Genomic DNA, 26,490 nt, shown 5'->3' on the forward strand with positions numbered 1-26,490 from the left:
TAAAGATTCAGAGTCAGAAGCAGATATATATATATATATATTTATAGAAGTGATACCCTTACAACCCATTCACCATTCATTTACTACTTTGGATAATATAATATTTTTTTAATATTTAAATCCATCGAATCAAAACAAAAGTCAAATTAAAATTTAAAAAATATATTATTTTAATCTAAAGTTGTAAACAAATTGTTAAGTGGTTGGTAGTCTATCATTTTTCATATATATATATGCAATCATATCTCAGCACCAAAGTGGGAGAAGAGATCGTTTTGGTTCCATGTTCTCATCTTTGGTATCTAAATATGGTGGCGGGGGTAATGCTAGCTGTTTCAGAAACCACTGAAGAAGAATTTATGGCTGTGCAGAAAGGACTCGAAAGCCATAGGAAGTCTCAAAAATCAAGGTAAGAGTAACTCAATAGACTTTCTCTATGAATTGATTATTGTGTACAAAATTTTATCCTGCAGACGCCCTGCAATAGTTGTATTATTATTTAAACGATACTAAAAACTGTATGCACGTGTGCCTGTTTTCCTCCTTATGATAATGTTGGATTCATTTTCCTTAAGGTTTGAGGTTTGTTTTCAAATAGAGAAAGGGACTTAGATTTTTAGTGAATCTCATTCCGTCATTTGCTAGAATTTGTCACTTTGAAAAATATTGTGAAATTTAAAGGCCATACATAAAGAAGCAAGCTTCTATATTTGTGCCAACGGCGATTATCATTGACTTCTGCTTTGGCGATAAATATTCTTGATGAGTGTGGCCTGAGGCAGGAAACAAAGAACTGGTGTGCGAAATTATAAGCATTTGTGTGAACAAACACATTATTGTCAATGGGTCATTGACATAGATAATACTAGCAGCACCTATTGACGGTTGGGATGAGTGTCTAGTGGTGGAATGTCCCTTCAAAAAATTGCTTGGTAAAGAAAGAAACTAAGAAATAAAGAAGAAAATTAGTTATTGGGCTGTAAATGATGAATGATTGATGATGATAAGCAAACTGTTGAAAGTGGATGTGCCAACCCATTCTGTGGTAGTTACAGGGCATCATTCCAAGGCAGTTTCCCTTGCATGTCTGAACTACCACACCAATGTTCTATCCAAGCTACTCCCCTCTAATTCTAATACGCAAAGATGTTGTAGAACAAATCTCGGTGTAATCCGTGGTTATGCCTTTTTCTTGGGTCTCTCTCCTCTGTTCATACTTTGGCCTTGATTTTTCGGGATCAGTAGAAAATTGCAGTCAAATCGACAAGAACATCTCAGTCATCATTATCATCTGCACATCATCTAAGTAACATGTAGGATCATGCCTTGTATTTAAAGACCATATCAACTTATCTCATTTTATTTCACCTCTCAATATCACAAACAAAAGAAAAGAAAAGAAATTCATATTAGCGCTGTGCAAGATTAGATGGCTTTACTTAAGATTGTCCTTCCACCTCTCTCTTCTCTGACAAGGCAGTGTTATATCACCATTGTGGAAACTTGATACCTGCCTACACTTACTTGTCCTTTCTTTTGTCTCGTTTTGTTTTGGAGACTGTCCGGATCTGCCTCTGAAGCAGGACTTGCTGCACTATTTACCTTTCAGGTTCTGAAGTTCCACATGGAGAAAGACAATGGTGATACGAACATGAAGTCAAAGATGGAGGGCTACAAAGTGATAGAGCAAATAGGAAGAGGAGCATTCGGCACGGCTTTTCTTGTTATCCATAAGATTGAGAAGAAGTAAAAAAAAATTTCTGACCAACATTGTTTCTTTCTTAGTCTAACAATATTTCTTCAATCTTGTGGTTCTTATCAGCAGGATCATAAATGTTGTTTTTCTGAAGATATATCAACCTACTTGATGATTTCATGAACTAATTCTACAAAACAAATTTGTTTGGATAACTATGTTGATACTTGATAATGATTGGATATGATGGTATCACAATTCACATCAACTTAAGGATCCAAGATTCTATGACCCATTGTATGGATGATATCCAGTCCAAACCAAAAAAAGGAGTAAAATTTTCTTTGTAATTACCATTTTCTTATTATTTGTTTTTTTTAAGGTATGTGCTGAAGAAGATTCGCTTGGCTAAGCAAGTGGAGAAGTTCAAACGTACAGAACATCAGGAGGTCACCATACAAAAAACTTCAGTTACATTTACATTTGAAACAATGAAATTCAATATCTTTTGCATCAACTTTTCTGATCGCCCTATTCAATTAAAGGATTGGTTTTAAATTTGTTTCATGCGTGCCTACCCCATGTTTGCACTTCTCATTTCATTTGTCTAGCCTCTAGGCAATGTGGTTTAGGATGTCTTTCCTCGGTTTTTCCAGTCAATCATATAGGATAAGTTCAAGTTTCATTTTTTCTGTCCATTGACTTGATGAAAATGTCATGTCTTGGCTGCTCTGCATTCTTTTCAAGAAACACATCGGGTTATGAAGCATTCTGAAGAAGTTGTACATCGGAGGCAGTATGTTATGCAGATCACCCTCACACACCAGCATATGCATCTTTCACTTCTCATCATTAGCAAAGAGGTCCATAATAATTAGTGTCGAAGGTCGCTAAAATAGCATGCATAGGAGATGCTCTTGTATATGTCCCATACATAGTACATACTGTGCCTTTGTCTATTTTATTATCAATAAAATTTTATTTACCGATAAAAAAAAATAGCGTTGAAGGACACAAAATTATATGCTAACAAATTGAACTCAGAATTGGTTTTCATTATTATAAGTACCGTTTTATGAAATTCTATCTCTATCTTCTAAGATTCCAATCATTCGCACAGATGATATTGTATGATAAACAATCGGAAATATATGACAGCAAATGCTATACTGAATACAATTCTTCTAAGATTCCAATCATTCGCACAGATGATATTGTATGATAAACAGTCGGAAAGATATGACAGCAAATGCTATACTGAATACAATTTTAAGAGCTCGATTTCCTGTCTAGCTAATTTTCCATCAATTATCCATGAAGATAACCTCTATAATCGAACTCATATGAATAGAACCATACATGCCTACTCAAATTGAGATTCTCATTAAAATAACTGACCAGACAGTGATTCTAGCTGAAACCAATGACAGTTCCAATGTTTGTGTTGCGGATGAACTTAATTGCAAAACTAAATCACCCATACGTTGTGGAGTACAAAGATGCTAGGGTAGACAGGGTGGATGTCATTTTTATTCCAAAAGTCTGAATAAAACATTAAGCTGACCTGATAGGCCTATAATTTTGTACAAGTCTGTAGTTACTGCAGTTCTTTCTGATTCGGTTTATGAATTTCCATGAGTTCTTTTGGTTGTAGGGAGACTGCATATGCATTGTAACTGGCTATTGTGAAGGAGGAGACATGTAAGTAACATAAATTTGTGTCTTGAACATTTTATGTAGGTTTTGGGTGGTCTAACAGAATGTGTTTGTGTAAACAACTAATATGTAAAAAATAGAAAGCTATCAGAACGCAATCTATGAACATGGAATCAGGAAAAGTCACTGTTTTTTTTTTCCCTTTGGAGCGGGGCTGAAATTATAAAAAAAGCTAGAGGGACATCTTTTCCAGAGGAGGTAATCAGCAAGATTTCAGGGTCTTTAAGTCCTTTATATGTGCCTAGTGTAATCTTCTCCTACTCTTAATTGTTTTTCCATTTCATTTTTCAGAAGCTCTGCAAATGGTTGACTCAGTTGTTGCTAGTTGTGGACTACCTACACTCCAATCATGTCCTTCACAGAGATTTAAAGGTGTGATATTGTATCCATCCTTGTAATTCAAAGGATCCTAATTTTTTGTACTAAAATGATTTCTTGATTTCTATTGTTCCAACATATTTCTTATGAAGGAGAGCAACATCCGGCTTGGTAAAAGGGCTAAGGGAGCATAGTTTTATTTCTTCCATCAGGTTTGGCTTTCAATGTCTTCATGTCTTCTAAAGCAATGTAAATCTTACATGAACCGTACAGGTGATTTTGGACTTGCAAAATTACTTAATGCCGAAGACCTTGCTTCATCGGTATGAACTTGTATATATCCTTTAGTTTGCTAAATTTTTTACTTGTCGTCAATGCTGCAATCTACAAACTATCTAAATTTATATCAAGTTTCGCTGATGTTTGTCATGCCGAGAACGCTTAAGCATCACATGCTAACACTTAAGTGGCGTTTGAGATTTTAAGGTTTAGGTTACAACTTAGCTAAATCCACTTATTTGCATCTGTCTGCCTTCAATGACCTTTGTATATTATATAGGTTGTTGGAACTCCCAATTACATGTGTCCTGATTTCCTTGTGTTGAACCCAAGATTTCAAGTTTTGTGTAATTATATATTTACACATGGATTTTGATGATAACAAATGAATTCAAAGAATAAAGAAGTCTCAAGCTCAAGTTGTCTACACAATGGAGTCAAGTACATCAAGAAAACAAGCATGAGCTTGAAGGGAACAAGTTCACATTAAAATTATAGAGTAATGTTGTAAATCTCTTCAAAATTCGAAATTAGGATTAATGCTCAAAATTAATATTTTATCATAAAGCATTAAAATACATTTTTCACATGTGCATGAATATTTTTGAAAATTATATTTGAAAATTTTGAAAGATGATTGATTGTCATCTTTTACATGTGCATGCCTTGATTAAAGGATTGAACTTTGAAAATATTAAAAATGATTGATTGTCATCTTTCACATGTGCATGTTTTATTTGAATATTTTCAAAAGTGATTGATGCTTTTTTAGACTTATACAAAAGGTAGATGATTTTGTTTGAAAAATTTGAAAAGTAAAGTGTGCTCATTTTGTCATATACAAAAAGTAAAATATTAGATTTGATTTTTTTGAAAATGAAAGTGTGCTCATTTTATCATATGCCAAAAGTAAAAGATTAGGTTTGATTTTTTTAAAAAAAGTGAATGATGTTGTCTTTGACAATTAAAAAAAGAAGAACCTTTTATTTGAATTTTTTGAAAAAGTGAATGATGTTGTCTTTGACATGAAAATCTTTTTAAATTTGAATATGAAGTCTCATATGCCTATAAATAGATCATTTGAGAGCTTCACATTTACAACACCAAGAGGATACAACATTTATTCAAAGCTTTCATTCTCTCTTCTCTAAGCATTGAGCCTTAATCCTTGTTCATTTTGAGAGATATAGTTTGCGCTGTATTGTTCTTATTTCACTCATTGAGGAGTGTTTTCTGATAACCTACCCACTATCAGCTCTTGTATCAGAAAAAGGGTGTGTATAACCCTTGTGTGTGTAGAAAGTATTCTACACGGGGAATAGTTGAATCACCACGTGTAAGGTGATTGCAAGTGTAGAGGGTGTTCTACACGGATCCTTTGTAGCGGTGTTGTTCAAAGGTGTAATAGGTTTCTATCTCCACCTGAAGGAGGTTGAATAGTGAATTTGAGAATTCTCAAGGGGTAGCTTGAGGCGAGGACGTAGGCAGTGGAGCCGAACCTCGTTAACATACTGAGTTTGCTTCTCTCTTACCCTTACTCTTTATATTTATTGTTATTTCATATTTTTTTTTATTTTTTTATTATATATTTGATTTATAATTGTTATTTTTTTTTAATACAACTCAATTTACCCCCCCTCTTGTGTTAGTCATCTGGGCAACAATTGGTATCAGAGTTAAGAGCTCTATTATAAGACTAACTATCTTTTGAGTTAAGATCTTATGGCTAACATTTCAGCTTCGTTTGGTGAAGGTCAATCTAGCAGTCGGCCTCGACTCTTTTGTGGAGATAATTACTCATTCTGGAAAGTTAGAATGAGAATATTCCTTCAAGCTCAAGGTCGAGAAATCTGGAAATGTATTGTAAATGGACCTTATATTCCAACAAAAGTGGTTGATGGAGTAAAGGTCAAAAAGGAAGAAGAAAAGTTTGATCGTGAAGATGATAGACTTTATACTTTGAATTTAACTGCTATGAATTTATTATTTAATGCTCTCAATGGAAATGAGTTTAATAGAATAATGACTTGTGCTACGGCAAAAGAAATTTGGGATAACTTGGAAGTTACTTATGAAGGAACTTCGCAAGTCAAGGAATCAAAAATTTATATTCTTACTCATGAATATGAAATATTTATGATGAATGATGATGAATCTATTTCTAGTATGCACACTCGTTTTACTAACATCATAAACAGCTTGACAGCTCTTGGCAAAGTTTATTCCAAGGTGGAGATAGTAAGAAAAATTTTCAACTCTCTACCAAAACGCTGGGAATCAAAAGTGACAGCGATTCTTGAAGCTAGAGACCTCAAGAAGCTCGAAGTCAATGAACTCATCGGGTCACTTATCACCCATGAGTACACATTGAAAAGAGGAGAAGAAAAAGGAAAGCCAAAGAAGAGCTTAGCACTTAAAGCTGTTCCTCATGAAAGTGAAAGTGATGAAGATGAGGAAAATGAAGATAAAGATGAAGAAGTTGCGATGATAACAAGAAGAATTCAGAGGTTCTTGAAGAAAAATAGAACTCCTCCGAGGAAATCCTTCAAAAAGTTTTCTAACAAAGATTCAGGTAAAAATGACACTTTAATTTGTTATAAATGCAATAAACCTGGTCATATCAAGCCAGATTATCCTCTGCTAAAGAAAGATCGAAACAAGGGCAAGAAAGCAATGAAAGCTACATGGGATGATGATTCAAGTAGCTCAGATAGTGAAGCAAGCAATGAAGAATCAGCAAATTTTTGTCTTATGGCTAAAGATAACATTGAGGTAACAAATCTTGATAATATTGAAAATCCTTCATATGAAGAATTGCAAAATGTTTTAGAAGAGGTATATGAGGAATTTGAAAAATTGGGTATTAAGTATACTGCTTTAAAAAAGAAAAATTCTTCTTTAACAAACGAAATTGAAATTTTAAGAAAAGAAAGTATCATTTTGAAAGATGAAAATCTTGAATTGAATAAGAAGAAAACCGATTTAGAAAATATTGTTGAAAACTTTACGAATGGAAAAAGAAATTTTGAAAAATTTCTTGGTAGTCAAAGATGTGTTTTTGACAAGGCAGGTTTGGGATATATACCAAAACAAAAATACAAACTTTATAAAAAAATTTTTGATAATCATTCTACATCAAAGACTAATATTCAAAATTCTTTTCATAAAAATAATTTTGTCAAAAAAGGATATTATTATAATCATTCAAGTTTTTCATATATGTCACATGCTATTTATAATTTTTGTAATAGAAATGGTCATAATTATCATACTTGTCCTATTAGAAGAAATCATACAATGACTATTAGGGTCATATGGGTACCTAAAAATCTTGTTTCTTCTAATACTAATAAATAAAGGACCCAAAGAACTTGGGTACCAAGAAAAATCATTTTAATTGTTTTTATAGGTATGCATGAAGTCATCCACAAGTAAAAATAAGTGGTTTTTAGATAGTGGATGTTCAAGACACATGACGGGAGACAAGACTAAGTTCTTTGATCTTAGATCTAAAGAAGAAGGACACGTGACATTTGGAGACAACTCGAAAGGGAAGATCGTGGAAATAGGTAAAATTGGTAATGAATCTTCTCTCATAATTGAAGATGTTCTACTTGTTGAAGGTTTAAAACATAATCTTTTGAGCATAAGTCAATTATGTGATAAAGGATTTACAGTTACTTTTAAAATGGATAAATGCATTATTTTGAATGATCATGATTGTAATATTTGTTTTATTGCTTTTAGAAACAATAATGTTTATACAATTGATTTTGAAGAAATTACCTCACAAGATGTTATTTGCTTTTCAGCTCAAAATGAAACTAGTTGGTTATGGCATAGAAGATTAGGTCATGCCAACATGGAACTTATTTCCAAACTTTCAAAAAATGATCTTGTGAGAGGTTTACCAAAAACATATTTTCTTAAAGACAAAATTTGTGATGCATGTCAATTTGGTAAACAAACAAAAATTTCTTTTAAAACTAAGAAACATATTTCCACTACTAGACCATTGCAACTGATATACATGGATCTTTTTGGACCAAATAGAGTTGCAAGTCTAGGAGGAAAATATTATGCATTTGTTATTGTTGATAATTTCTTTAGATATACTTGGGTTATCTTTCTTGCTCATAAAGATGAGGCACATAATGCCTTTACCAAGTTATGCAAGAGAATTCAAAATGAAAAGGGCTATACTATTTCAAGTATCCGAAGTGATAGGGGAAAAGAGTTTGTTAATAAAAATATTGAAACATTTTGTGATGAAAACGGTTTTGTGCATAATTTTTCTACTCCTCGAACTCCTCAACAAAATGGGGTAGTAGAGAGGAAAAATAGATCTCTTCAAGAGATGGCAAGAACAATGCTCAATGAGAACAACTTGCCTAGTTATTTTTGGGCCGAAGCGGTAAGTACTGCATGTTATGTTATAAATAGAGTTATGCTAAGGTCTAAGTTAGATAAAACCCCCTATGAGCTTTGGAATGAGAAAAATCCCAACATTGGTTACTTTCATGTATTTGGATGCAAATGTTTTATTTTGAATGACAGAGATAATTTAGGCAAGTTTGATGCAAAATCTGATGAAGGTATCTTTTTCGGATATTTTACTAATAGTAAAGCTTATAGAGTATTCAATAAAAAGATTTTGACTGTACAAGAATCTATGCATGTAGTATTTGATGAATCTAATTCTCCACTCTCCAAGAAATCTATTGATGAAGAAACAGAAAGTATAAATAACACAGAAAGTCTCAATTTCAACAAAGAGAAAACAATAGAGGAAGTTCAACATGGAGCCATCAGGAAAGATCATCCAAATTTAATACAAGATGCAACCAAACAGTGGAAATTTGTGAAAGATCATCCAGTGGAACAAATTTTGGGAGAACCTTCACAAGGTGTAAGTACTCGATCATCTCTTAGAAATATTTGCAATCATACTGCTTTTTTATCTCAAATTGAACCCAAAAATATTGATGACGCACTTCTTGATGAATCTTGGATTCTAGCTATGCAAGAAGAGTTGAATCAATTTGAAAGAAATGATGTTTGGACACTTGTTCCTAGACCCAAAAATCATACTATTATTGGAACAAAATGGGTTTTTAGAAACAAGAAAGATGAGTCCGGAGTCATTACTAGAAATAAGGCTCGACTTGTAGCCCAAGGTTTTAATCAAGAAGAAGGAATCGATTATGATGAGACATATGCACCAGTCGCAAGATTAGAAGCTATTCGAATGCTACTTGCATATGCTTGTTATAAAGATTTCAAACTTTTTCAAATGAATATTAAAAGTACTTTATTAAATGGTTTTATAAATGAAGAGGTATATGTTGAGCAACCTCCAGGTTTTGAAAATCATATTTCCCTAAATCATGTTTTCAAACTCACAAAAGCACTATATGGACTTAAACAAGCTCCTAGAGCTTGGTACGAGAAACTCAGTGGTTTCTTGATTGAAAAAGGTTTTTCAAGAGGAAAAATCGACACAACTCTTTTCATTAAATATGAAAATGATGATATTCTTTTGATTCAGATTTATGTTGATGATATAATTTTCGATGCTACTAATGAAAATATGTGTCAAGTTTTTGCTAAAACTATGCAGGAAGAATTTGAGATGAGCATGATGGGAGAACTTACATTCTTTCTCGGATTGCAAATTAAGCAAGCAAAAAGTGGGACATTCATCAATTAATCAAAATATATTAAGGAATTACTGAAGAAGTTTGGGATGGAAAATGCTAAGGAAATTGGAACACCAATGAGCCCATCAACTAAACTTGATAAAGATGAATTCGGTAAGCCAGTTGACTCGAAGATATATCGAGGTATGATTGGTAGCTTATTATATTTAACAACTAGTAGACCAGATATTATGTTTAGTGTGTGCTTATGTGCACACTTTCAATCATCTCCAAAAGAATCACATTTAATTGCAGTTAAGCGCATTCTTAGATATCTTAGTGGTACAATTAACTTAGGATTATGGTACCCTAAGCATACATCTTTCGATCTAATCAGCTACACAGATGCAGATTATGCTGGCTGTAAAATAGATCGAAAAAGCACTAGTGGAGCATGTCATTTTTTAGGTCATGCATTAGTTTCCTGGTTTAGTAAAAAATAAAATTCTGTTGCACTATCTACTGCTGAGGCAGAATATGTTGCTGCGGGTAGTTGTTGTGCTCAAGTTCTCTACATGAAGCAACAACTTGAAGATTTTAAACTCATGTATAATCACATTCCAATCAAATGTGATAATACAAGTGCTATAAATCTTTTAAAGAACCCAATACAACATTCTAGAACTAAGCATATTGAAATAAGATATCATTTTCTTCGAGATCATGTGCAGAAAGGCGATATAGTACTAGAATTCACAAACACACACGATCAGTTAGCAGATATTTTCACAAAGCCTTTACCAGAAGATAAATTATGTATAATCAGAAGAGAAATAGGTATGATGCATGCTATGAATATCTCTTAAAAGATAGACTAGAGTCAATAAAAATAGAGATAGATTTTTTTAAATACTTTTACATAAATTTGAGATTCTTAGCCTCATGTTTAAGACGCTCATTCTCTTCATACAATATCATGTCATTCTTATCCATGGGAACCGACAAGCGGAATGAAGAATCTAATAAAGATTTCAACTGTTTATTCTTCTGTCGAATGATTCATTCCCTTGTGTGAGACTCTTGAACAAGTCGTTGAAGTACAACAATTTGTTCTTTGAGCTTTTCAACTTCATGACTTTTGGCTTGTAGCCGCTAAGAAAAAGCAACAATAGAGGAAGAGTAGCGAGTCCCAAGACTCACCAAGTCATAAATAGCATCAGAATCTGACTTATTAGTCAGATTATTATTTTCCTGCTGCAACATGGAACCAATGGCAGCTGCAGAAAGGACAGGAGGTTGAGATGCAGAATGCCTCATGGATGGATCTAGAGAAATGTTAGAAGAATGAGCCATTGAGAAAAGAATAGAAGGCTTAAAACGAGAATGTTGAAGGAATGCAGATGAGTTATAGAGATGAGAAGAAAACTTGATGCGGATTGGATGAACTTCAGGACTGATTTTATAGAGATAGCATAAAGAACAAGACAAGCTATCATCCAAGTCAAAGAGCAATGTATTTTTTCCCGATCGGTGAAAATGACATTTTTTTAGAAACTCGGAGCCTTCAATCTCGTTTGTCAACAACATCAGGCGATTTTTTCAAATCTTCAGCCGCACTTGTCGGGTCACGGACGGATGAAATTTATTTATTTTTAACTATCTACAGTGTCTACTAACGCACCGTTTTCTTCAGATCCATTTACTTGTTGCGGATCCTTTTTAATGATGCCAAAAGGGGGAGAAGTATTAGACTAGAACATTAACATTGTTTGAATTGCTAAACTTATTATATATGCTTGGAATTATATTTATACTTTTGCTTGAAAAACTAACGCACATTCTCAGGGGGAGCTTAAGTATTAATATAGCTTTCAGGTTCTATCAAGTATTTGTCATCATCAAAAAGGGGGAGATTGTTGAACCCAAGATTTCAAGTTTTGTGTAATTATATTTTTACACATGGATTTTGATGATAACGAATGAATTCAAAGAATAAAGAAGTCTCAAGCTCAAGTTGTCTACACAATGGAGTCAAGCACATCAAGGAAACAAGCATGAGCTTGAAGGGAACAAGTTCACATTAAAATTATAGAGTAATGTTGTAAATCTCTTCAAAATTCGAAATTAGGATTAATGCTCAAAATTAATATTTTATCATAAAGTATTAAAATACATTTTTCACATGTGCATGAATATTTTTGAAAATTATATTTGAAAATTTTGAAAGATGATTGATTGTCATCTTTTACATGTGCATGCCTTGATTAAAGGGTTGAACTTTGAAAATATTAAAAATGATTGATTGTCATCTTTCACATGTGCATATTTTATTTGAATATTTTCAAAAGTGATTGATGCTTTTTTAGACTTATACAAAAGGTAGATGATTTTGTTTGAAAAATTTGAAAAGTAAAGTGTGCTCATTTCGTCATATACAAAAAGTAAAATATTAGATTTGATTTTTTTGAAAATGAAAGTGTGCTCATTTTGTCATATGCCAAAAGTAAAAGATTAGGTTTGATTTTTTTAAAAAAAGTGAATGATGTTGTCTTTGACAATTAAAAAAAGAAGAACCTTTTATTTGAATTTTTTGAAAAAGTGAATGATGTTGTCTTTGACATGGGAATCTTTTTAAATTTGAATATGAAGTCTCGTATGCCTATAAATAGATCATTTGAGAGCTTCACATTTACAACACCAAGAGCATACAACATTTATTCAAAGCTTTCATTCTCTTTTCTCTAAGCATTGAGCCTTAATCCTTGTTCATTTTGAGAGATATAGTTTGCGCTGTATTGTTCTTATTTCACTCATTGAGAAGTGTTTTCTGATAACCTACCCACTATCAGCTCTTGTATCAGAAAAAGGGTGTGTATAACCCTTGTGTGTGTAGAAAGTATTCTACACGGGGAATAGTTAAATCACCACGTGTAAGGTGATTGCAAGTGTAGAGGGTGTTCTACACGGATCCTTTGTAGCGGTGTTGTTCAAATGTGTAATAGGTTTCTATCTCCACCTGAAGGAGGTTGAATAGTGAATTTGAGAATTCTCAAGGGGTAGCTTGAGGCGAGAACGTAGGCAGTGGGGCCGAACCTCGTTAACATACTGAGTTTGCTTCTCTCTTACCCTTACTCTTTATATTTATTGTTATTTCATATTTTGTTTATTTTTTATATTATATATTTAATTTATAATTGTTATTTTTTTTAATACAACTCAATTCACCCCCCTCTTGTGTTAGTCATCTGGACAACACCTTGCAGACATTCCTTACGGTTACAAGTCTGATATATGGTCCCTTGGTAAGAATAGTGGAGTCATGGCTCTAATTTAACAAAGCTGTGGCCATGTTCTTGACCAGAAGTCTAGGGAATGACAACTTGTTTATCTGCTGTATGTTTGAAATTGCTGCCCATCAACCAGATTTAGAGCTCCTGTAAGTTTAAGCTTCAGCCAAATCTATTGAAATACATTATCAGCTATCAATATTTTCTTGATTTAAAATTCCTTAAAATTAAAACAAATTTCTCAATTTAACAGGACATGGCTGGACTCATCAATAAAATAAACAGATCCTCCATTTCACCACTCCCAATTGTATAATCCTCACTGTAAGTGACCACCCAGTGCTATCTCAATCAATGTTGCATTTAATGTACATGTAGCAATTGAAACAAGAAGCCTACACCTTACAGAAAACAGATTATCAAGAGTATACTGCGGAAAAACCCAGAACACAGATCAACGGTGAGTTCAAATCAACCTACCCTCATTTCTGGTTACATTTGAGGACCTTGATCCATTGCAGCAGCTGCATCTTTATAATTGTAGGCAGCAGAACTTTTGAGGCATCCACATTTACAACCATATCTTCTCCATGTTATGTTTTTCTACCGATCAAGCCCATAAACAATTCCAAAGAGAAGGGAACAAGAAAAACATTATCTAACAGGCCCAACAGTGGCAAAGGCAACAAAGACAAAGAAGATGGAACACTAAACCTGCTTAAAGGTATTCATCCATCTGAGGGAAATGCTGATATGCGCCCAAGCAAATTGCCTAACAGTGACGATCCAGTGCTGACAGCTCGAGCAGAAGACAACCTTGAGACCAACAAGGTAGATCCTACTAGCTGTGCAGTTTTAATATCAACCACTGGTTCAGGAGAGGGGTCAACTGATTCTGAAGCACCTATTTGCAATGGAGACGGTCAAGTAGATTTTAGAAATGCACCTGAAAAGGAAAGAACCAACAATGAGATTATGTTGAAGAGTACGCTGAATACTCAGAATAAGGAACGGGAACAAACCAGTGAACAATTTAACCAATTGCAAGAGGTTGATATCAAGAGTGGCTACAAAAGATGAAGAATCACTTAACAACCAAATTAAAAAAGAATCTGAGGCAGAGGCCGAGTGTGCTAAACTGGGGAAATTTTGCAGCCAAGTTCAAGAAGAAGCTGAAACAGAGAGCAACCGTGTTAAACCAGGGAACCAAGTTCTTGATGAAGCAGAAGCAGAGGGAGACGCTGTTAAACCAGGGGATTGTGAGAACTTGACAATGTCCATTACAGGATGCACTGATAAAGCATATCCCTTGATGATGAAAGTTCATCATCGCCTGAGCATATTGTTGACAATAAACTAAATCTAGAATCCAGAGCTATACGAAAAAGGAAAAGTCCTGATGCATATACAGAAGGGCACACAGTGTCTGGAAGTAACGGTACAGTTCCATGTAAAGACAAAGAAAGAGCAAAAAAAGATAATATTAGTTGCTCCATGCAGACTCAGAGAGATGATGCTCACGTAAATAATCATGCACCTAGTGAAATCTCTTCACTGAGTACGCTTACTGGGATTGGTGGTGACGATATCAAAAGTGAGTGGGATAATCAAAGCCAGCAAAGAGCGGATGCCCTGGAGTCTCTCCTTGAGCTATGTGCTCAGCTACTTAAGCAGGACAAAATTGAAGAGCTTGCCGGGGTGCTAAGACCAACTGGAGAAGAAGCTGTCTCATCTAGAGAGACGGCAATTTGGTTGACAAAGAGCCTCATGTCTGCACAAAAACTTAATGGAGGAACGTAGTCTTTGAGAGGTGATTGGCATTAACTTGTTAATCACTTTAAGAATGTTTTGATTGAATGTCTTAAAAATAAAGTGTACATCATTTACATTGCTGTTTTGATTGAAGATAGATTATTGGAATAACATATGGTGTAGATTTAGCATCTTTGGTTCCTTTTTGAGTCATCATCCGTCAGTCGACAATTAAATCAACATTCTTTTTCTGTTTGCCATTAACTCACAATTCGAACATGCAAATAGATATACACACAAGCAACATGCAAGTTGTTGCATATGGTTCAAACTACGTATCATCTTTAGAACCATTAATGTTGTCTCCTTGGCATTTTTAGTAACCACGCACGAAATTACTCTCTCCCGCTTCCTCAAGAATAGTGTAACTTGACATGAAGTAATGGTTTGTAAATATAGCTCATGCATGCCTGGCATAATTCAATCATCAACATCATTTTCATTAAGGTTCACCTGTCATAATAAAGTACATATTGTATCTGGTCCTCACTGGCTATGATATTCTCCTACGCATTAAGACTTGAATGCTTAAGTTCTGTGTTTCTAAAATCCAAAGATACCTGTAGGGGTGAGCCGTACGTGAGATCAACGTGGTTCTTACCAAACTCCGATGTTTCTAATTATAAGTAAAATATAAAAAAAAAAAATCGGTGAGGAGGATCCTCGGTAAGCCAAGCATTATTCATTAATGTTAGAGACGTTCCTAGACCGTGAAATGGCCAAAATAAAATCAGTGGTAATTCTTTCTTAATTTTAGAGGTATTCATGAAAAGAAGTGATCAACGATAGTTATCGATTCTGACTTCATTCTATGCTGGTTGATGCATTGGAAAATTAACAGATAAATGCTTGATTTATTAAAAAAAATTATAAAATAAGTTTGACGTCTCACGTCAAAATCCACTCTCACAAAATCTCTTCACAGAATTAACACTTCTCAAATTAATATATTGTTATTGAAAAATCCCGACAACATGAAGAGCTGAAACAAGCTGTTGGTGACAGAAATTGAAACAATTCAAATACAATAGTTTGAAAGAATATCCAATCCTCCCAAAGCATACATAATCACTAAACTTCCAACGTACTATTCCATGCCGCTGACAAAACTTTTCTTTGTCGACATTCCCTTTATTTTCAAAGTTCTATCCTTTTCCGAGCTTACTGATGAAACCAGTAGGCTGTGAAGAAAGAAAAAACGGAGGCACCAACCAAGGACCCGACAAGGGGCAAGGTAGCGGAGGCTCCGCTGGATGGGCCGGGCGCCGGAGCCGGGACCTCAGTACTGGAAGCCAAAGCCGCGCTCATGGAGGCGGCGGCGATGAGAACAGCACATGAGATCTTCTTAGCGTCCATGGCGAATATTCAGATAATGAGAATAGCTATATATATAGCTAGCGTGCGAGACCCGCCTTGGAGTATGAAGAAACAGTCTTTTGTTATTCTTAATCCCAGGTATTTGCAGGCCTGAGGAAGAAGAAGGAAGGTGATCGAGCACTTTTAAGCTTACTTTTGACCCAAAAATAGATACTGTTAGTTGCGGACCGAAAGGTTTTACGTGAATGGCTCTGCATGCATGGTGTGAGGATTTGCCATATATTCATGGGTTGTATATATATTACATGATCCGTATGAATTCTCGGTAGGAAAGTTTTGCCAACGGTTTTTTTGGGATACTTTGGCCGGTTAAGAAAACATCTTTGTTATAACCTTAATTTCTAAATTTTTCTAACTACTTTAATTAGCTTTTATTTATTGAATTATAATTTGGTGTCCCATATATAATCATTATTTTAAAGGTTGAACGAATCGATGGCTAATAACACTAATTAAATTAATTTTAGATAAATCTAAATTAATATGAAAAATGATTTATACAAATTTTAAATAAGCAAATTACGTATAAGTCTTTGTAAAAAAGTGAAATTCATCTTAAAAAAATATAAAAAAAATTATTATTAATTAGTATAACTCACTCTTTTATAAAGAATTCACACGATATCTGTGTATTTAAAATTTGTACATAACAATATTCAATTAATATATATATATGTCATGTGAAAAGGCAGCTAGGCCCTTTTAGGTAGAGATTGACAGCATGCAGTCAGCAGATCGAAGATGATCAGGCGAATAGGTGGTATGTCTTCATGTTTTATGGGTATCAAAATAATAAATAAATAATTAATGACCATCACCATCGACAGCAGCCCCTTAATTTTCATGATGGTTAGTACTATCTCGTGAAAGGATTACTACACCATCATTACTCCAGCAATCCTATGTTGCAAGACATCCTAATTAATGATCCTAATCTAAAATCATGGAAAATTAATGCTACCAACATATATATGTTTAATTAATATATTACTCCTTCCACCACATGAGTAGCAGTACTGTTTAAGGCCCCCAAAATAATTACCATATCACACTCAGCCTAACTTTTCCACAGCTTGCTTGCTTGCTTTCCATTTCCGACTAAAGTCACACGCCAACATGGAAGCATATAGGAGTACTCTTGTTTCTAGCACCTAGATTGCTCGATGGGTCCCAGGAGCCGTGACCCCTAAGGAATGAAAGTTGTAATTGCAAACGTTTCACGTCATACATTATATGTACCAGAAAGTTGAAGAATGTTTACAGGACACACACAGGCAGCTATAAATTCGTGCTCTCTTACACTTACACAGCACAGTCAACTTCAACACGAACACCAATTTCTGATCTTTAATTACTCAGATCTCTAGCTATCTTTCAGTTTGTACAGAGAAATGGCATGGCTAGGTTCATCAACTACAGTACTTCATATTCATACGCTAATGGTACTTGTGTCCTTCTGTTTTGTGGCAACGATTATGGCACAGGATGTCCGCATTGCCCCCATGGCAGGGTTGGAGACGGGAGCTGGATTTTCCTTGCCGGTTGCAGGGGCAGTGATTTGTTCCTCAATGCTGGCCACTTTTGTCTCCTTTTTACTGCATTGAATGAACTCGGAGCTTAACCTTTGGTATTGAGTTATCTCACTTATATAAGTGGGTTGTTAAGTTTAGTTTTCATGAGCTGGATAATATACGAGCGGTTGGGTTTTGTGCTGTGGTCTGTGTATGGTTTGAGACATCGATCTACCATATGGTCGGTTGGACATAGTAATGTAACATTGTACTGCAACTGGTGTGATTGCCTGTCAATAATTTGTTCTATCTTACATTAATGGTAGAAACTGTTTGTTTTAAAGGTAACACAGCATTGCTTAGATGATATATATTAAGTTTGATTTCTTTGTTGCAAAAGTGCTTTTTAAATTAGAACTATTTTTTGGCAAAAAAATGGATTTGAATTGTTCAATTAGGCCCAGATTACCTGAAGTTTGTTGGGCCTAATTTTGTGCCTCCCTGGGCCTACCGACATATATTCGCTGGACAGAATGGCGCCTGCCACGTTTCGAATATGTATTAGCCGCCGTCCACCGAGTTTTCCGCATTATAACGCGCACGCAGAAATACCAATTTCACATGCACTTTCCACAACGCAAAGCGCATGGGGTCACTTTACAGGCAATTCTTGCGCTGTTGGTAGCCGTTGCTGCCCATTTTACTCGCTGGTCACAGCTCCCTATAGGGTCCACCCACCGCAGAATTCATCTTATAAATACTATCGTTCTATCTATGCCATTTCATACATTCTAAGAGATCAGAAGACCGTTCGAAGTTGTCGAGGTGTTCTATATCTAAGCTCTCTCTCAGGCGCCTATATATATATTCTTCGAGTATCTTCAGCTAGCCATGGCCCAAACTAGCGTTTCCAGGGCATTGATGCTCGTCCTCGTGATGGTGGTCACCTCGACGGCTATTATGGTCTCGGCTCAGGACAGCGAACTGGCGCCGGCACCAGCTCCCATGGACGCCGGAGCGGCTTTCTCAACACCGGTATCCGGTGTCCTATTGGGATCCTCTCTCGTCCTCTGTCTTCTTTCTCTGCTCAAGTTTTAAATTCTTGATCAACTGCAGCTTTGTTTTTTTGGCAAAACTGCATCCAGTGTGATTTTGATGAGAGTTATATTTACTGGTTTTGTGAGGGGGAGGATATGTGATTGTATTCGCTTCATTCTTTGTTCCTTTGTGATTACTATATCATAATGAAATAAAATACTTATATATGTCGTTTATTATGGAATTCTTGTCATAGCACCAAAGAAATTAAAATTGAAATGCCAAGTTACCAAATGACTAATCAAATACAGCTCCACTTTGACTCAGCAATAATGTGAGCTGGTCCTTAAATGAAAAATATATATATATATATATATATCAATGTGAGAAAGGTGAGCCTTTTGATTGGGGTACTCCATAGCTAATGCTTCGCTTGATCTTGTTCAAAGTAAATTGGGAAACAGAACTTGTTTGTGCTATAACCCTTTATCTTGCTTCTTTTGTATCTAAAAGTTTATGAGCAGTGGAATTGTGAGAGAGCTGGGGATTATTCTGCCAAATGTCATCAATCAGAGAAATATTTCTAAGTGACGAATCCATTCAATTTTCTAGGATCTATTATTCCTTTGATCATTGAATTTTACATCCAAATTCTACAAATTGGATGACGGTCCATTGTAATTATGATTTTTTTCAATACTTGGAGGGTGCAGTGTGTATAGTTTGTGGTATAAAATGTAAAATATCCGATGGGTGTGCAGAATGCATTTTCTCTTGAAAAGCAAGAAATCAAAATTCAAGGAGAATTTTTTTTTCTATATTTTAAAAAATACCTATACATATCCACTGAGTTGTAAGCCCACTAAATAACCATATACAAGCACATGCACAACAGACATTGTGACGTATATATTCTTCCTAAGCATCGATACAGCAATTTTCAATGATGCTAAAGCAATATGACAGCGCAAGCCATGTTTCAAGAGGCAGTCCCTTTGGATTGCTGAATGTCCAGTTCATGCTCTGCCACCATGATACAAGAATCCGCTTCAAGAGAGGAAACCGAGCTCTTATCCTTCAACAAGAAATCCTTCGGAGAATTTAGCATGTCTGTTGTGCACTGCACATCGGGTGTTATGCCAACCTGATCTATGTCATGAAGTGCGGGTGATAGATACTTTGCAACCGTTACAAAGAGGGCCGAACCATCATGGAGCTCTGTGACACTCTGTAGTAAGAACAAGTCAGAATCTATGCAACATAGGCTTAAACAATTCTGGAGGCCTATGACCTATGCTTGACAGAGGTGGTTGGCAATGTTAGAAATAGGAACATAAAACAAGAGGAGTGTCCTATGGTAGAAAGGGCAAAGTCTTGGCACCAAACATACCAAAGATGATTAATCAGAAGAAAGGCTTCAAAGACTCAACCGCATGAAATTAAAATACACAGTGATATAATGGATCGAAAACCCACGCGGGGGTGTTCTTCATTTATATACCAGTGTGTCATAGCACCTCTCGATTGAGCACCATCGATTCAAGATCAGTAAACATTATGTGAATAAATTAAATCCTTGGGAAATGCTGTTTTGATTTAAAGAAACTCTAGCACAAAAAATACCTGAATTTTTCCTTTCCCATAGGTTTTGTGCCCAACAAGAATAGCCCTGCCATTGTCATGTAAAGCTCCTGCCAAAATCTCACTTGCACTTGCACTTCCCTCATTTACCTATTTCAAGTGGTGATAAATTTGGCAGATACAATTATTGAGGACGTTATGCCGTATAAAAGACTGAATAATGGAACCAGGACCTTCATGTTTTTTCAGTAAAAACTCCAAGCCAACAGGCGTATGATATTTATGCCCAAGGATCAATCAACAACAACAATCCAGATTTGTTTTTGCAAACCAATGAATAAAACAATTAGCTTAAAATGATATGATACGTAATGAAAAATTAGAAGCAAAAAAAGTAGTCAAGCTCACATGCAATATGTTGAGTTTATGTAGATCCATGTTGGTCGGCTAAGTTCATTTTGGGTTGAAAATTAGCCATCCCCGATCTTATTCAGCTCTTTATGTAATTTACAACTATTTGTTGAAATGTGTAATTGCACTGGCTTAAGTAAATCAAACATGAAGCCTAAACTAGATCTAGCTTCTTTCCCTTGTGATTGTGTTCAACTTGTCTTCATAGGATTTTTAATTGCATGAATGCAAAACTTGAAAGTCTTTCATATTCTTTTTTTATTAAACCAGTTGTTATATGTTAATCAGAACTTAGTGGAAAGAAATTAATGTCTTCATAAAGTTAGATACTCACAAGCACAACAAGGGGATCATGAGTCAAGGCATGCCCATTGAACATGCTGATGGGTGACATATTTCCATCCCGATCAATTGTATTCACAAGAGTCTCATCCCCATCAAGCCATATTTGGGCGACATCAAGTCCTGCTTTTACCAGACCCCCCTGCAAAATGATTAAAGAATTGAGAAGAATGATATGGAACTAAAAGCTCAAGGTGAGAAAATCAACTTTGTAAAATTTCCAGCTGCTAAGATAAGAAATGGAAAATTACAGGATTATTCCTCAGATCAAGTATATATGCCTCGACGTCCTGACTTTCCATTTCATGAATTGCATTTTCCATATCAGCAGCAGCACTCTGTCATAAAACCAATCCTGATTTTCATGGTAATATGCCAAATCATAGAAAGAAGCAGCATATTTGAGTCCTCTACAGATAATACCTGAGAGAAAGCTGAGAGCCTCACATAACCAGTTTTTGTCAGACGGCCATCTGCAGCTCTATGAGGAATAATGGCACTGGATATGGGAGAAAGCTTAATGTATTCCCTAGGTAGTTTGACCTTCAAGCAAATGAGGAACATTTCCCAATCAGTTCGTCAAAGAATACAATCATAGTTTAGAACATAACAAGCCAGGGCAGACGAATGCTTTTTTGCATGAACATAACTTGAGGCTTTCTTTCCATACTGTTAGAAAGCAACAAATGAATTTATAGTAAACCACACCAATGCAAAGACATATAATGAATGCTTCTTACCTCTCTGATACTAGAATCACCTCCCAAATCTTTTATCTGGAAAACAAGACACTATTTAGTTGACAAATTTACTATTGTTAAGGATGCCAGATTACAGTTCAAAGTACCCCAAAACAAAGAACACCATTCTCTACTTGAAAAATATTCATATCAGTCCACAATTCTTTTCCTGCTGTGTTTCCAATTAAGTAAAAATCCGATAATCCTGAATATTGCTTGATATATTACGCACTGTCCACTAGCACTACCAAAGTAATTCAACTGATAAAATTCAATAGTCTTCATTCTTCCACGACTTAAGGTAAATCATCCCTAGCAAAATATTCAGCTGAAAGATCCTCACTAACAGACATGAAACTTCCAAGTTGGAGTGAAGAATAGAGGAAAAAAATTTGTGCAACACTTAGAGAATGCTGTGTTGCCCAAGTCTTGTATGGCAAGTCTACAAGATAAAATTTTTCAAAAGCTCCAACTCCTGGGATAGAGGTACTTGAGAATCTGTGATGAACTCTGAACCACAATTTGAAGCAATATGCATACAATGTTCTGTTCAAACGGATAGATTAAACGACTAGTCCTCCCCATAAAACAGAAAAGCCTGATCTTCTTCTTCTAGAAAACATAAAGTAGAATCTTGTTGTATCATGTATGTAAATTTGGTATTATGCAAAGGTAAGCAAAACATGAAGTACTGAAGGCTTCTCTGAGCACTTCGAAATGGTCATTCTTAACATGCATCATTTATAACAAGAGAGAATGAAAATTACGCTCTGCAATTTTACTGTAACAGCTGTTCCAGCACGCCCTCTAAGCTTCTGTGCAGCTGCTTCACTATTAAGGCCATCAAGCCTCTCCCCTGAAGTTCCACAAGACAGTTTAAAAGAAAGGTGATATAATTTGAATGAATATTGAACTTTGAAATGTTCATACCCTGAGACAAATATGACTAGGCAGAAGTAAAACCATCTGAAAAGCAACAAACAAGATTTCACATATAAAATATGAAACACTGGGAAACCAGATTTTACCAAATGGAGAGATTAATTTCACTGTTTTGGCCAATATTAACTTCTGGAACCAGTGATAGGTTTGGTTCCACCTCAAAGAGATAAATTTTAGTAAATAGTATAAGGGATCTAAATAATAAGATGAACTTTTTGATAAGTAAACCGAGGGATCTAAATAATAAGATGAACTTATAAACTATCCAACACCAGGGCACGTCCCACTTCAATAACTATGATGCTATCAACATTTGGCATTTGATATTGCGATTTTCAATTCCCAAACGATTTCAAAAGTCATGTGTGATTCTCTCCAACAAGGGGCGGGAAATCAAAGTTGTATGCTCAAATAAATTCAGGCATCTAAAGAATGATAGAATGTTAATTTAATAAACCTAGAAAGAGGTTTTCCCTGTAGCCAGCTTAGAGCATAAGACTTGGAAGTGACTGCTTTTTAGGATAGCATCATGGATATATAAAGACTCCATATTCAGAATCGGAAAGAAACTATCAGATTGTAAAATACCATTAATCTCAATCAACTCATCTCCTTCATGTATGCCAGCACGAGCAGCTGGGCTACCGTCTACACAAGACAAAACAACCTGCAATGTCAAGAAGATGGAAATGATCTTGGTGTGGTGCCAGAGAAACATCTAGAGTCCTTTTATTTTATTTTCTTTTCAATTTCTTAACCTACGGGTAAACCGTAAATCTATAACCTAATTAAAAAAAAATTCTTTAAGGGAATACTTATACATGGGAATAAATTGAACTTTCATCTATGAAACCACCAAAGATTTTGTTCGCTGAGAGCCTAACACGACCCCAGTGTTCTCATTACTTACCGTTTGATCTAAAATGGATACAAAAAGTGAAATTTTTGCAGCAGAAATTTCTCTATTTCCTAAGAACAGCCAGTAATTAATTTTTCGCAAAGGTCTCCCCTGTGGACTTTTTTTTTTTTTAATCCAAAAAAATAATCATTGGTATGTAGCTAACCAAATGGCCTGTTCCCGGTTCAGCATTTATGAAAATTCCAACACCCTGCAAATTCCCATCACTTCCAATCCTGAAGCTTTGATAATCCTGAAGGTAAAAAAACCATTCTTATGTTGATTTCAATAATTTGTATTTGAAAGAGTATCACCAAACTAAATGATCCCAATATATCTAAATAATAATAAATTAATCAAGAAGACCTTTGGACTGATAATCCGCGTAAATGGATCTCCAAGTGTAGAAAGCATTCCACTTATTTTCGTATACGCCGCATCGGCCGACCTCAGGGGAAACATTTCCACCATTGTTTGTTGCAACTTCGAATCCCAATCTACAAAAAGTAAGTATTACTATCATAAGAGTTTAACTCCTTGGCCCATACACACACGCCTCAACACCGAAGGAACGAGAAACACAACTACCGAGAAAAGAAAAGCCATAGTACTAATCGAGAATAAGATCCCCAAGTTACCTTGATGATTAAATGTTGGGTCTATGAATGTCTCTCGGATCAAACCCCAAGCCTCCACAAGTGTTCTTTGAACTGTATTCACCTGCAAACAAACCTTACTGACTCTACGTTTTGCTAATCCCGCTACCATCACCAAATATAGATGAAGAAAACCAAAAGAATAATAAAAATTAAAAATTAAAAAAAAAAAAAAGATTACCTCTTGAGCTCGTGAGACAGGAAAAGCGACGGTTAGGGACTCGGCTAGAGCCGGGGAATCGCAACAGACCGAAACCAAAGCGGCGGCCGCGGCGGCAAACCCGAAAAGCCCTTTCCCGAGTGATCCGACCAGTTCTTGGCAACCCAGATGTCGTTCCTCGGACTTTGGTTTGTACCAAGCACAGGGCATTATTAACGCGCTCCAACTATCGCTTCTCCGGCTATGTAAGCATGAAAATCGATGAGAATGACATGGTCGTGAAGTGGGTTTCTTGAGTTTAGTTGAGAGTGGCTGGCAACGGGATGGTTTGAGATCCAAGTTGCGGCAAAGAGCAGCCTCCATCTCCGAACACCGCAACTTGGGGATACGAATGGAACAGACACAGTTCAACAATGGTGAGTGGAGACCGTTTTACGTTGTTGGGATTCTAGTGGGTCCCATACGAATCTTCTGAATTGTGGCTCTCAGATCCATTGCGTATGCGAGTCACTCGCTGGACAATTCAACATTCTTTATATCTTAAATATTATTTATTTATTTGAAAAGAAACAGCAGAGAAAACAAACAAAATTTTTCTTGGTCTTGCGTCCTGGGAATTGATCACAACGATGGTTTGGCTTGTATGCTGTTTTCTAATTGGGTTCTGCAATATATAAATAAAGTTACGGACTAATACGTATATTAATATTAATTTTTTTATATTTAAAATTTATTTTTTAATTAATCACGTTAAATTAATATATTTTCTATATATAAAAAGTGTGTATGAAACGGAAAATCTTGTTTTAACGGTTTTTCTTGTTTTTCCGTTAAAGTTAACACCGTTTGTTTTAACGGTTTGACATATAAAATGAAGACATAAATATTGAGAGAGATAGCATTCAATGTTGTTATATGATTTATTAATCACAATAATAATAATACTTAATAGTTTATATAATAATAGGTAATTAAAGATTAGTTATTATATTTTTCTCATTTTCCTTAACATATACACGTGTATTAGGTGCATAAGACGTAAATCCCTAAGTATAATATACATGTATTATACGTTTCATTAACTCAGATTATTGAATATTTCAAATTTAAAAATCTCATATAATATATAATACAAGTGTGTTTAATCAAAGTGTTTTTTCTTTTCCCATGGTAGTAGGACGTAACTTCCGCTAAGTCATATTCCACACGTAGGCTTGCTATAATGGGTACGTGACAAAGGCCGTGATCCTTAAGCTAATCAAGAAAAAGTAAATTCGGCCAACAACTTCAAAATATATTTTAGGATTTATATATATGCTATATATAGAAAATATTATACCACAAATTTTATAAAAAGATTATGTTTTAACTTTATGTTGTCCCTGATCGACTCAACCAACAGCAAAATAAGAATTTCAATGTTGTCTCTATTGATCGTCTACAGGATGACATAAATTGATGAATAATAATACAAACATCAAACGACACATATTTTGAACTACCGTTTATGTTAGACTTTTATTAAATTTTTCGTATACATCTTTGCTAAAATTATAGATGTTATAAACATGTATTGGATTATATGATATTTTGAACTAATTTTTTTATTTTCTCTAATATGCCTTAAATTATTAAGTGACATCAATAATTTTGATAAAATATATATTATTTTTTACAAATAATCATTTCATAAAATTAGACAAACGTGCTTTACACGTTGCTCCCACCTAGTATATTAATACATAGTTATACTTGTAATTAAAATTTTATTTTCTAATTCAATAAAAATTGAATAGATAACCTGAGAGAGTGATTGTAAAATTGGAGCTCCCGATAATTTAACCCGAAAAAAAGAGGAGGAAAACAAATGGGCTGGCCCAACTGAAATTAGGCGAGATCACTTCCGGTTCAGACTAACGAGGTATTAGTCCAAGACTTCTGACACACAGACAAATCCAAGACCATTGATATTCCGGCCCATCCCATATAAACATGACCTGGCCCAATCAATTAGAGTGCCGTTCAGAAACTCCAATTTGTTTGGAGTAGCTTGGGAACCTAAACAATCCCAATAATTAAAAGGATAA

The 26,490-nt window shown here is 35.0% G+C and overlaps 1 protein-coding gene and 1 pseudogene across 1 annotated transcript; one reads left to right on the forward strand and one right to left on the reverse strand.

The window, feature by feature from the left end:
- Nucleotides 1-1,573: 1,573 nt before the first annotated feature.
- LOC122277515 lies at nt 1,574-14,409 on the forward strand (annotated as a pseudogene).
- Nucleotides 14,410-19,468: 5,059 nt separating this feature from the next.
- Nucleotides 19,469-24,909, reverse strand: LOC122276499 (carboxyl-terminal-processing peptidase 3, chloroplastic). Its single transcript, XM_043086274.1, has 12 exons — nt 24,425-24,909; nt 24,226-24,307; nt 23,954-24,084; nt 23,754-23,840; nt 23,278-23,356; nt 22,515-22,603; nt 21,748-21,783; nt 21,431-21,550; nt 21,259-21,345; nt 21,000-21,149; nt 20,297-20,404; nt 19,469-19,901 (listed from the first exon to the last, which is right to left on the reverse strand). Exons 1-12 carry the CDS (start codon nt 24,764-24,766, stop codon nt 19,653-19,655), a joined length of 1,560 nt encoding a protein of 519 aa, XP_042942208.1. The 5' UTR covers nt 24,767-24,909; the 3' UTR covers nt 19,469-19,652.
- Nucleotides 24,910-26,490: the final 1,581 nt, after the last annotated feature.

Source organism: Carya illinoinensis, chromosome 9 (assembly GCF_018687715.1).
Source record: "Carya illinoinensis cultivar Pawnee chromosome 9, C.illinoinensisPawnee_v1, whole genome shotgun sequence".
NCBI lineage: Eukaryota > Viridiplantae > Streptophyta > Magnoliopsida > Fagales > Juglandaceae > Carya > Carya illinoinensis.

Coding starts and splice junctions, on each gene's coding strand:
- LOC122276499 (XM_043086274.1), bottom strand. CDS start 24,766: ATGGAGGCTGCTCTTTGCCGCAACTTGGATCTCAAACCATCCCGTTGC. Junction 22,604..23,277: donor TGAGTTGATTGAGATTAATG/GTATTTTACAAT, acceptor GTGGAACTTCAG/GGGAGAGGCTTGATGGCCTT. Junction 21,551..21,747: donor GTGATTCTAGTATCAGAGAG/GTAAGAAGCATT, acceptor ATTTGCTTGAAG/GTCAAACTACCTAGGGAATA.